The sequence below is a fragment of the Otolemur garnettii genome, unplaced genomic scaffold (genome assembly GCF_000181295.1).
Source record: "Otolemur garnettii isolate 467f Iridium unplaced genomic scaffold, OtoGar3 scaffold00148, whole genome shotgun sequence".
In the NCBI taxonomy this organism is placed as follows: Eukaryota; Metazoa; Chordata; class Mammalia; order Primates; family Galagidae; genus Otolemur; species Otolemur garnettii.
The window spans coordinates 4,164,606-4,177,317 of NW_003852543.1; the positions used below are offsets into that span (position 1 = coordinate 4,164,606).

Sequence of the window (12,712 nt, forward strand, 5' to 3'; positions counted from 1 at the left end):
AAAAAAAAAAAAAAAAAGAGCTTTGCACAGGTGATGTGTGCTGCTTCTCAATCCAAGAATATAATTCCCAATCATACCTCCTATACCTGTGTGCTCTGAGCTGTTCAACCCTTAGCCCCAGTCACTGGAGCACAGCCATACCAATCAATGCTCTGAAGTCAAAGAGCACCAGGTCCTGTCCTGGTCCCCTCCACCCTCTCTTTCCTCAGGAAATAGACTGGGATAAAGGCAATTGCATAAGTCCCTTCCCCATGATCATCTGGAAGAACTGCTAGTCACTACTAAGTCCAGAAAAGGACAGAAGTTTATGTGAATACAAACCTCCCATTTTACCTATGAGAAAGGAAACACACATACACAATGATGGATACAGAAAAGAAAGAAAAGACCCAGAGCTCTATGGTCCTCTCAGACATAGAGCACCCAGGCTGTCAGTAAATCCTAAGGTACATGACTTCCTCTTGTATCAATCCTGGATCTAACCTAAACTTAAAAATGCTTCCAACCACCACTGAACTGGTGGTTGATTTTTATTTTTTTTATTATTATTATTATTATTTTTTTTTTATTATTATTTTTTGAGACAGAGTCTCACTATGTGGCCCTGGGTAGAGAGGCATGGCATTACAGCTCACAGCAAGCTCAAACTCTTAGGCTTAAGCGATTCTCTTGCCTCAGCCTCTCAAGTAGCTGGGAGTACAGGCACCTGCCCGGCTATTTTTTGGTTGCAATTGTCATTGTTTAGCAGGCCCGGGCCAGGCTCAAACCCGCCTTAGTGCATGTGGCTGGTGCCCTACTCACTGAGCTATAGGCACTGAGCCATGGTAGTTGATTTTTAGTTCTAGCTTTTGGTAGATTCTCTCCTAGCACTTGGCTCTTTGCTCTCTACCAGCCTTTCCTCACCCCATCCCCCAATTGTGGTAAAATACATATAACATGAAAGTTGCCATCATTAGCATTATAAAGTGTATAATTCAGTGACATTAAGTACATTTACACTATTGTGCAACTATTCATCTCCAAAACTTTTTGAGCTTCCTAAACTCTATACCCATTAAACAACTCTCTATTCTCCCCTCCTCCCAGCCCCTAGAAAGTCCCATTCCACTTTCTGCCTCTATGAATTTGACTCCTTTGGATACTTCATGTAAGTTGAATCATGCCATATTTACTCTGTTGTGTTTTATTTTACTTAGCATAATGCTTTCAAGGCTCACCCATGTTGTAGCATGTGTCAGAATTTTCCTCTTTTTTTTTTTTAAGAGACAGAGTCTCATTTTGTTGCCCTGGGTAGAGTGCCATGGTGTCACAGCTCACAGCAACCTCCAGCTCTTGGGCTTAGGTGATTCTCTTGCCTCAGCCTCCTGAGTAGCTGGTACTACAGGTGCCCACCACAATGCCCAGCTGTTTTTTTGTTGTTGCAGTTTGGCCAAGGCCGAGTTTAAACCCATCACCCTTGGTATATGGGGCTGGCACCCTACTCACAGAGCCACAGGTGCTGCCCCAGTATTTTGCTCCTTTAAAAAAAAAAAAAATACATGGCTCGGCGCCTATAGCTCAACCGGCTAAGGCGCCAGCCACGTACACCTAAGGTGGCGGGTTCGAATCCCCAGCCCGGACCTGCCAAACAACAATGACAGCTGCAACCAAAAAATAGCCGGGCGTTGTGGCGGGCGCCTGTGGTCCCAGCTACTTGGGAGGCGGAGGCAGGAGACTCGCTTGAGCCCAGGAGTTGGAGGTTGCTGTGAGCTGTAATGCCATGGCACTCTACCCAGGGGGACAGCTTGAGGCTCTGTCTCAAAAAAAAAAAAAAAAAAGAATTAAAAAAAATACATTATGACATTGAAAGCAATGCCTCCTTTTAAGGCTAAACAACATTCCACTATTACATATATACCACATTTTATTTATTAATTTTTCAATGGACACCTGAGTAGCCTCCACCTTTTGGCTATTATAAATAGTGCAGTTAAGAACCTGGCACTCTCTCCGACAAAGGTTTAATAACCAGAATCCATAGGGAACTCAAATGTATTAGCAAGAAAAAAACAAGTGATCCAATCTCAGGGTGGGCAAGGGACTTGAAAAGAAACTTCTGTAAAGAAGATAGGCGCATGGCCTACAGATATATGAAAAAATGCTCACCATCCTTAATGATCAGAGAAATGCAAATCAAAACTACTTTGAGATATCACCTAACTCCAGTAAGATTAGCCCATATCACAAAATCCCAAAACCAGAGATGTTGGTGTGGATGTGGAGAAAAGGGAACACTTCTACACTGCTGGTGGGAATGCAGACTAATTCGTTCCTTTTGGAAAAACATCTGGAGAACACTCAGATGACCTGCCATTTGATCCTACAATTCCTTTGTTAGGTATATATCCAGAAGACCAAAAATCACATTACAACAAAGATATTTGTGTTAGAATGTTTATTGCAGCCCAATTCGTAATTGCTAGGTCATGGAAAAAGCTCAAGTGCCCATCGATCCATAAACTGTGGTATATGTACACTGTGGAATATTATGCAGCCCTAAAGAAAAATGCAGACTTTACCTCCTTCATGTTTACATGGATGGAGCTGGAAAATGTTCTTCTTAGTAAAGTATCTCAAGAATGGAAAAAAAAGTATCCAATGTACACAGCCCTAAATTGAAACTAATTTATTGTTTTCATAGGAAGCTATAAACTAATTTATAGCTTTCATAGGAATTAGCTTATTAATTTGAAACTAATTTATAGCTTTCATAGGAAAGATATAACCTAATTATAGCCTTAGAATATGGGGGGGGGAGGGTGAGGGAAGGGGTAGGGGATGGGTGGGTGGAAGGAGGGTGATTGGTGGGGTCACCTCTATGGTTTATCTTAAAAGGATACAGTGAATCTTTCTAAAAGCAGAGTATGAATGTCTTAATAACAAAGAAAATGACATGAAGGCTACATTAACCAGTTTGATGAGAGTATTTAGAATTGTATATGAAAACACCACACTGTACCCTGTGATTACATTAATGTACACAGCTATGATTTAATTGAAAAAAAAAAAAAGAACCTGGCACTCTGGGAGGCCGAGGTGGGTGGATTGCCTGAGCTCATAGGTTCGAGACCAGCCTGAGCCACAGTGAGACCCCAGCTTTAAAAATAGCTAGGCATTGTGGCAGGCACCTATAGACCCAGCTACCTGGGAGACTAAGCCCAAGAGTTTGAGGTTGCTGTGAGCTGTGACACCATGGCACTCTACCAAGGGCAACAAAGTAAGATTCTTGTCTCAAAAAAGAAGAAGAAGAAGAACCCGGGCACGCAAGTATCTGTTCAAGTCTCTATTTTCAGTGCTCTTATAGTCCTCACTCTGATTTTCTCCACAATAGTCCAGATTCCAACCTCAGACACAAATTCTCTAGACCAGTTTCTATTCCACTAGGCAAAGAAACAATTCCAGGTTGGGTTTTCAGGTAACATCCACAGGAGATGTTCTAGAGTAGGGTGAGCCAGAGTTGAGTTGATCAACTCTGGATTACCCAGCTTTTGGGTAATCCAGGAGCTGGTTTCTAGCCCCTCCTAATGGAGGGTGAATTAGAAACAATGTGGCAAGAAGCAAAGGAGGGTGGGATGTCCCCTCTGCCACTGCGGAGGAGAAACATACCACAGCATGGAGGAGAAAAGCAGGACAAGAGAGGCCTCTGTTCCCCAAAGGGCAGGCATGCCGCCAGAGATGGCCCCAAGGGCTCCAAAGGGCAGGCGGGGTTGCAGGAGCAGAGGTTACAGAAAGGGAGAGGGCGCTGAGACTGGTGCTATTTAGAAAACCTCAGTTAGTGGGATCCATGGCAGGGTTGTAGGAATCTGGAATGTTCTAATTTGACAGATGGCCAAATCCTGAAGCAGAAGAAGCACAAAAGTACAAACTTGAAAGGCTAAGGGGCAAATGATGCACCATGGGTCTATAACCTTGGCCTTCAGAGCTATGTGCACTCATGCTTTGGGAGGAGGGTCAGCAGACTACAGGTGGGGCAAAGGCAGGATCTGGGAACCTGAGAATCCCTCTCACCATCTGCTGTAAGCGACTTTTAACTGGTTACGTGATATTTTTTGGTGCCAAAGTGTCTAGGTTCAGGTATTAAATGATGACATCAAGGAAGGGTGCAGCCACTGAGGAGAAAATAAATTGCTTCTATGTAACTCTGTACATCTTTAAAGTATTATAAAGATGAACTAAATATACCTCCTAAATGCTACAACCAACATATGGACTTATGGCTCTTACTCTAGCCCAGACCAAACTCTGATAGTGCCTGTCTTCTATCAGTCAACGAGAGCTGTCAGAGGGAAACAGCTTGTAGGGACCTCCCCCTTGGTGACCCCAACCCAAGGAGCTGCCCTAATTTGATAAAGATGCTCCTGAAACAACCCTCCCAATCAAATTGTGGCTCTCAGGAAGATCCTGGAGGCAAGAAGTCCCCTCAGCCCCAGAGACTGCCTTGGTCTAAGCCCATGTTCCTGGACTGCTCTGGGATCCCGAGTCTGTGAGGTCAGCCTGGACTTGGCCACATGACCTGGATCAAGGTGCTAAGGAACCTGTCACCTCAGCTTTTTACAAACACAGGAGCCAGAGCCAAAGATGACCCGATGTCTCTACATCCTTGGGATGCAATGTACCCACCAGTACCTCCCCTGTACAGTGGGGCTCCAAGGTAACTGAGGGTCATGTATCACACAGGTATGGGAGTTTGAGCACTCAGGACTCCAGTCTCCACCCTGTACCTCAGTACTGACCAGACTTACAGAAGAGCCCATCCACACTGAGATCCCAGAGGAGACTGAAGGCTACCACAGAAGTTTCTGGAGGCCATGTCAACAGCTAGAAGGAGAAAAAGGTTAAATGGGTCATTCCCATAGAGTAATAACAGCAAACTTCTATTATTTCATAGTAAACAAATCCATCTCATTTAATCCTCACAAGTCTACATGGTAGGAAGATACTATATGATCGTCATTTTATATATGAGGAAATCAGAGAGGTCAAGCAACTCTCCCAGGGTCACACAGCCAATAAGCAGCAAGTCTGTGTCACTTGAAACCTATTCCCACCTTCCTGTGTAGGAGTCTTGGTCCTTTTGCCCCTCACCTTTTTGTGTTCACAGCCATGCCCCTCCAGGCCAATGTCCAGCATAGGGAAGAGAAGGGGTTTTCAGGCACTGAATATGGTCAGCTAGACAATGACAGCGGCAGCCCTCTCTGTGACCATCGAATCACTACTAGGTCAACACCCTTAACCTTTCATCTGAGAGCACTGGCTTGGAATGTCCTTGGTACTGAGCACAGGTCCTCAAACAATGCTTGAGAGGGGAATCACCCACCTGACTCAAACTTATTAGGGTCTTCATTTGAATGCTCTTTGAGTCTGAGGGTCATAAGTTGGGGATTTGGAACATGGAAATGAGCAATGGGACAGGAGCTGCCACAAGTCCATCTGGTCTGACAACACTCAGAGGTAGGGATCCGCTGTGGCTGGCCATGTTTGCCCATTATACCACTTCTCCCAAGAACTCTGAGAAAAGCCTACTGTGGTGGGCACTGTGGACATGCCCGCTTTCAGGAACGAGGCTCTTGTTCCCCCAGGGGCTAAGCACTGCTGCTGCCATGGAGATACCCCTGAGCCTGACACTTTAGAGAGGGAATACCTGACCCAAGTTCATATCCCTCAACAAGTGCAACGTGCACCTGACAACTGGCTGGTGCTGGGTCTAAGGCCTAGACCCCTTGCCTAAAATGGAACAACTCTAAAAGGCCACAGGGTTGCAGAACCCCAGGGGACTTTCTGGGGCATACAGCTCTCCCTCCCTAACCTGTGGCTCTTGACAGCACTCCTCAGAAAATCTGCATGGAAATAACCAGCTCAGGGTCTAGAACTATGCCTTTCTCCTTCTTTTGGAATTTCTCATAGTTGAATGCTTGAATATCATTATGTACAGTTGGTCACTGGGAGTCACAAAGGGCCCATCTGAGACAGTGCCCACAAATATTGAAATAAAATTCAACATTTAATAGTTGAATGCTTGAATATATCCTAACTAGAACATAAATTCACTGAGGACATGCTACTAGCTTTAATCCATCCACTCCAGTAAGGCTCACCCACAGGTATACACAAGGGCTCCAGAACAAGACACATAGTCTTCAGCACTGAGGCTGAAACCTGTCCAGCCAATGCCCAAGTGCCCACTGTATACCCCACTGAAGCCCCTGGGAGAGGAGAGAAGAGCAGGCAGCAGGACCAAGTCCCTAAGAGAACTCTGGTTATCCTTTCAAAGAAAGCCAAATGAGCAGAGTTGGTGAGGTCTGCCCTCCTTACCCACCCCTGGCTCTCAGAATGGGCTACAGGTACATGTATACCCCTGGCAGGCCTGGGTCTCTGATTAGATTAACTCCTCTTAGCCCAACCAGATTCTCCTTCCTGGGGAATCAGATGTGGGAGTAGGATCTGGTTGTACTTTACATAAAGCCTGGGGAGGGGAGAGAAGCAGAGGCCTGTCTTAGGATCCCAGCTCTTCCTGAGGCCCAGCACAGCCTTGCCCTGGCATCCCAAGAACAACTCTTGCACCTTTATATGAATCCCTCTGAAGGATCAGACAGCCCCCCCTTGGATTTCTGCCTCCGCCAACCACAGTCCTTCATGAGGTTCTGTGACACACTGAGTATACTGCCCAGGAGGCTCCCAAAGCTAAATGCACCCCTTTCACAGACCTGGCTTCAGTCATGGGGCAGGGGTATGCTTTTGTTTCTCCTTCCTGCAAGTGTGAATCAGAAGCTCTACCTTAATATCATTCCTCATAGCTGATGGCCAGATCCTGAGCAGAGCTGTGGCGGACTATAAAGACAAGGTGGTTCACAGGATCTATCCATTTAACCTCCACATGGACTATGGGCCCTGGCATTCTGAGGCTCAAAGCTGATGCTGAGCAACTCACCCCAGGTGACACAGAGGCCAGTGACAGGACTAGAATGCATGCCTAGTCTGTCTGACCCCTAGTCTTCCTCCTGTCCTCTATGTGCCCCCACCCCCAGCATGACAGAGGTGGAAGAAGAGCTTGGAAGGGCTTGTCTGTGGCTCCCAGAACTGGGGTCTCAGAACCTTGTGGAGATGGACGTACCAACAGGGAAAGGCACTTCACGCTGTATCAGGGTTGCACAAGGACCCTCTGTGGGCACTGTCTCAGATGGGCTCTTTGTGACTCCTAATGTCCAATTGTACATTTTGTCATACACTGTGCAAGGAGCAGAGAGAGGCCGTGCTGACCAGGGCACAGAAGAATGGCCCCACTGTTCCTCTTACCACTGTTTCTTCTGGGCCTGAGGGGTGGGTGGCAACAGCTACACATAAAGGCCCCAAGAGCCAATGTGTTTTTTTTCTTCTAGGGCAGGGACCATCGAAGTGAAAACCCAGAGGAAGAAGAAAGACCTAGAGGGCTCCTTCTGGACTGAGGCCAGCCTGCTGAGGCGGAGGAGTTTCTTGAATAATCCACCCTGCATGGTAGCTCTGATTTACAGCTGGGTCCAGGCTCCAACTGGTAGGAACGGGACCAGCTGGAATGTGAGACCCTCCTGTCCCAAGACAGTGATGGTCCTATACAGTGGCCAAGGCCAGGTTGACATCCTCACAACTGTGGTATATTCAGATTACAGCATGTGGGCTGTGCCTGCTGGCTTCCCATGGTCTTTCTCAGTGCAAAGGTTTTGAGTCCTGCAGAAAGCATGTCCCTCAACACAAAATGTTCTAACAGCAATTCAGGGGGAAATGGAGTGGTGTGGACATAGCTGTTCTAGGTTTTTCCAGCTAACCTTCGCAATAGCAAAGAGGAAAGCAAATGCTCAAACACCCAAATATCCTCAGCTCCAAAATCTCAAGGGCCCCTACACTTCGAGGGGTGCTGCAGAGCTGCAGGGGGCCCTGATGTTGAGCTTTGACACAAAAGAAGCACTTGTTAAGTGGCACAGACTGATCACTGACAGGCTAGATCTTAAGTCCACTTGGAACACTGGGCCCCTCAGGAAAGCTGATCTAGGGCCCAGCAGCACCCTGAGATGCACATCCCAAAGTTGAGAGCCAGCGGCCCCAAGGGGGTTGCCAGCTTTCTGGGACCACAGGTGAGTCCCTGCCCCTCCTTGACCTTGGCACCCTTAGCATTGGTGAGAATGAATGCCCATTCTGCTTTCCTTCCCCCTCTCCCACTGAGCCCAGCCTAGCAGCACCTAAGGCAAGGAAAGGTTAAGTGTCTAGGGATTCCAGGTTGCAACATTCCTGCCACCTAGTGGCATGTCTATGGTTACCTGGAACAGCCACTGAAGCAGGGGAACTGGGCAATCAGGCACGTGCAGGTAGAGGGTGCTCAGGAGGCCATTGTGCAGGAAGGACAGCTGCTGGGCCAGCGGGGAGCTGCAGACAAAAGAGTGGGGTTAGGGCACACTTGCCTCAGTGACACCTTGGGAGACCATTGCCAGGATGCTGGGAAGCACATCCCTGATGCTACAGCCCAATGTGCTTTCCAAGGCCTGGAGGTGAGGAGCTTGGACGGAAAAGCAGCCCATGCCATCACCAGAATCATCTGCTCTTCTCAAGTGCTTTTCATGAATATATTTCTCAGTGTTTAAAACAGAGGATTGGGGGGCAATTTTATCCTTCCCATTTGACAGAAGGGGAGATCGAGGTACTCCCCAAGGATGTGAACAGGATTTGGCAAGGTGAGGAGGGAGCCCAGGAATCAGGTCTCAGACTTGGGCTCCAGGCTCTGAGGGGCAGCCAGGATTACCCTCAGCCACAGCCAGAGCCCGGGAGTCTGGTTACACAGGGCCTTTCTGCCCACCTTGTGCTTTTCTAACACAAAGGGGACACGTGAGAAGCGAGGAGAATAATAGAAAGGGGCCCAGGATAGGGAAATCCTGGAAAGGAAATATCAAACAAGGGTTCCATAGAGGATTCTTTGGAAACCACGAGAGCAGCAACTGTCCCAGAGTCAGGGGAAAAGGCACTCAGATTGGCCCTATGTCTGTGGTCTTGACTTTGTGCTATGCCATCCCATACGGTCTCTACTTTCTAACAGGAGTTCTCAAAACCAGACTACTGGCATGAAAGGAGCCCTGCCTTGAGTATGCTGCTGCCTTACAGATCACCTTGTCCTACAAGATCCCAGATCTCTCCATTTTATGTTGAAATATTTTATGTGGTTATAGGGCTAGTGGTGGAAGGTGCTTCAGAAGTCATTTTAATGAAAGATCAGCTGGACTTTGTCACCCTTCCTGAACTCCCAGTCATTCCCAGAGAGACTGGATTTGGGGTAGGATTCTCCTACTCCCTGTGCATTTTGTGACTGCTCCTTTACATGCCCTCTCTTTAGATGATGTCTCAATGACAATTAACATGGACTTTAGGAAATAAAACAGTAATATGTTTTTGTTCTTATTTTTAATGACCTAAATTCATGAAAAGAACATTTCAGATAGTATTTAATGTTATGACCCTAGATAAAAACTTCCCTGGTCAACCCAACCTCCTCCTTTTCCTTCTTTTTTGGAAAGGACGTTATACTTTAACCTGCTAGAAACAGAATGCTACAAAACAAAGATTCTCCTCCGAGCCAAGCTGTTGTCTCCCAGAGTACGTCCAGGCAATTTACAAATTGCGTGTTTTTTTTCCCAAGTCATTTAAGTTCAGAAGAGAAAGCAGCTTTGTTCTCATGGCTGTGAAGTTGACCACTCTGAAATAGACCTTTACTTGTACAAACAAACGTGTGCAACCCAGGGCTGCTGGCACACCACTCTGCTCTACTCCATATGCCTGGTCACATGGAGACTTTCATAGGCTGACCCCCAAGATGCATGGTTCAAGTATACACACAGCACCCCAAATGCAGATAATACCCAAGCAAACCTTGCAGATTGGCAGAACCCCAAAGAGGCCATGTGGTGAGGATGCTGGCACTTCACTCTGAGGAGACTATGGCTCTGACATTTCCCTGGGGGTACACCCTGCCAGTTTCCCAGGTGAGAATTGATTGTACAAGCCACTGTTGGCTTAGATCAACACATTTCTAACTATTGCTCTAAGGGGGGGAGATCCTACAGGTTGCGACATCTCCCTTCTGCTCTGCTGGGCTTGCTGTGCAGTTTCTGCCAGAGAAATGAATGCTCAGTGGGCCTTTAAGTTCACTGCTGCTGAGTTGGGTTTCTTCTTTGAGACTAAGAGCAAAAGAGCAAGAAAGAACACAGTCATGCTCTGCTCTGGCTTTCAAGGAATTCTGTGTTTAGGGTTAGATGAGATGCGAGGATTTCCTTTGCAGGCTGGGTGCATGCTTGGCAGGAGGTGAGTGCTACGTCCCTTTGGCTCAGCCATAAAACCTTCTATGCCATTCACAATGGCCCAAAGTGACCTCAATCTTGGCTGCAGGGCAGGGAACAGGTCTCGTGTGCATACATTCCCTTGACTCTGGGGCAGGAAAGAGGGTCCCTCACCCACACACCCAGTTAGGGAAACTTGGAGGAAAAGGGAACCAGAGGGTAGGATGGGTGGGGGGAGGCGTGTACAGTAAATGTTAAAAATCCTTAGGTGATAGGCTCAGCTGTTGTCAGGGTCACATCCTCACATCAAGAATGCTGATGCTGGCTTGGCACCCGTACACAGTGGTTATGCCTCCACATACACGGAGACTGGTGGGTTTGAACCCAGCCTGGGCCTGCTAAAACAATAATGACAACGGCAACAAAAAAAATAGCCAGGAGTTGTGGTGGGCACCTATAGTCCCAGCTGAGGGAGGCTGAGGCAAGAGAATCACTTAAGCCCAAGAGTCTGAGGTTGCTATGAGCTGTGACGCCACGGCACTTTACTAAGGGTGACAGAGCAAGACTCTGTCTCAAAAGAAAAAGAATACTGACACTGTGTTCATGTGGGCGCCTCTGTCTATAGCCAAGCCAAGGCTGAGGTTAGAAGTTAGAGGACCCTGGCGGGAAAAAGGGAGGAACAGAGCCTCTCTGGGCGTAGATGCCACTCAAGCCTGGCTGAGTGCAAACCTCCCAGTTGTCAGGCCTGAGAATACCAGCAAAGGGAGGTTCTGACTAGGGCCCTCAGCTGTGAAGGGGAATGAGAGAGGCACAAGGCACAGTCACAATCAGAACACTGCTAATCCCCAGCCATGACAGCAATGACAGCAAGCAGGTGTCTGCTTCCACTCTCACTGCCCATTGGAACAGAAGGAAGGAAGAGGAGGAAATGAGCCAAAAGGAGGAAATACACAAAACAAGTTGACAATAAATGGGGCTGGCGTGGTTCAGCAGGTTGGACTTCTGGAGCAGAGCTCTGACCTTCTTCTTGGAATTCCTGTCAAAGAAAGATTCTTTCAGCCTCTACCTCCTCATCTATTTTATGGGCAGCAGTTCCAGAAGGCAAAGTCTTTAAATGCCTGGGAATCCCAAGTGATGGTGGAAGGATAAACACCAAGTGTAGTTATTTATACAGTATCAGTTTCTGGGCCTTTGCCAAGTTACTCAGGCTGAAACGCTAAATAACATATAGCTCAATACAATAGAAACAAATAATAGTTGTAGCTTTTATCTGTGCCCCTTTTCTCTTTCTTTCCACTGTTTAAAGGTAAGTGTGTACCAGTGTGGTCAGAAGCCCAGAGGTCTCAGCAGCAGCCCTGCGCACCTTCTCTGCTTGCTCTCTACTGTTAGGGGCAGATGAGCCAGATGAACAGCTCACCACTGTCCTGCTGGATTTATTTCAGCTGAGCCTCAAGCCTGGAATATTTCTTTAGAAAGAGGAGCTTGTCGCGAAACAAGACTGCAGCTGCCTGGCCTCTGGAGATGTGAAGCTTAGCCTCACTTGCTGTCTCCTCTGCTCTGCCTGCTATAGGGTCATGGGGGACACCAGAGCACTGGGCTTCCAAAGAGCCCACCCATCCTCACACCAACTGTGGCAAATGCACCCAGAGGATACCCTGATACCCTTGCAAACACTTCAAGTAGGCCTTCGAATAATTCAGCAAGGCAGGCCACCACTACCCCTCTGAGAAAGCTTGCTTCTGCCGCTCAGCTCTATGTGGGCTTCTGTCCTGATGCTACTCTACTCAGGAGGTTTGGATTTCCTTTTGAAATGCTGTCAAGGGAGAAGGAAAAAGTTCAGCTCCTGGAATTGGCTGGTACCAACTTCTGTCACAAAGGCATATGGCTTTGGTCCCAGGAACTGATCCCAGGTCACACTTTAGAGTCATCTAGGCCATCTGTGATTGCATAGTTGGGGCCCAGGGTGGGGGCATTCTTACACAGAGAGGCCACAGGGGCTCAGATGCCAGGTCGGCTTATACTTGCTCTGTGATCTGAAACAAACTGCTTACTTAATTTGTGCTGACATTTCCTATTCTGTTCAGATGGAAGAAAAATCTTTCCCCCCTTCACGGAAGGATAGGAGAGGTAAATCTATTTCAAGAGGTGATTTCTGAAAAATAGTCTTCAGGGTGGCGCCTGTGGCTCAGTGGGTAGGGAGCTGGCCCCATATACCGAAGGTGGCAGGTTCGAACCCGGCCCCAGCCAGCTAACACAGCAATGAGAATTGCAACAAAAAATAGCCGAGAGTTGTGGAGGACACCTGTAGTCCAAGCTACTTGGGAAGCTGAGGCAAGAGAATCACTTACACCCAAGAGTTAGAGGTTGCTGTGAGCTGTGAC

The 12,712-nt window shown here is 47.5% G+C and overlaps 1 protein-coding gene across 1 annotated transcript in view; it reads right to left on the reverse strand.

Moving 5' to 3' along the window:
* Nucleotides 1–12,712, reverse strand: part of FAM178B (family with sequence similarity 178 member B) — a 108,863-nt gene that overhangs the window by 77,499 nt on the left and 18,652 nt on the right. The window contains exons 7-8 of the mRNA XM_012811048.2: nt 8,328–8,433; nt 4,773–4,857 (exon numbers count right to left, since the gene is read on the reverse strand). Coding sequence (XP_012666502.2) covers nt 4,773–4,857; nt 8,328–8,433 — 191 coding nt within the window. The remainder of the gene's footprint in view (nt 1–4,772; nt 4,858–8,327; nt 8,434–12,712) is intronic.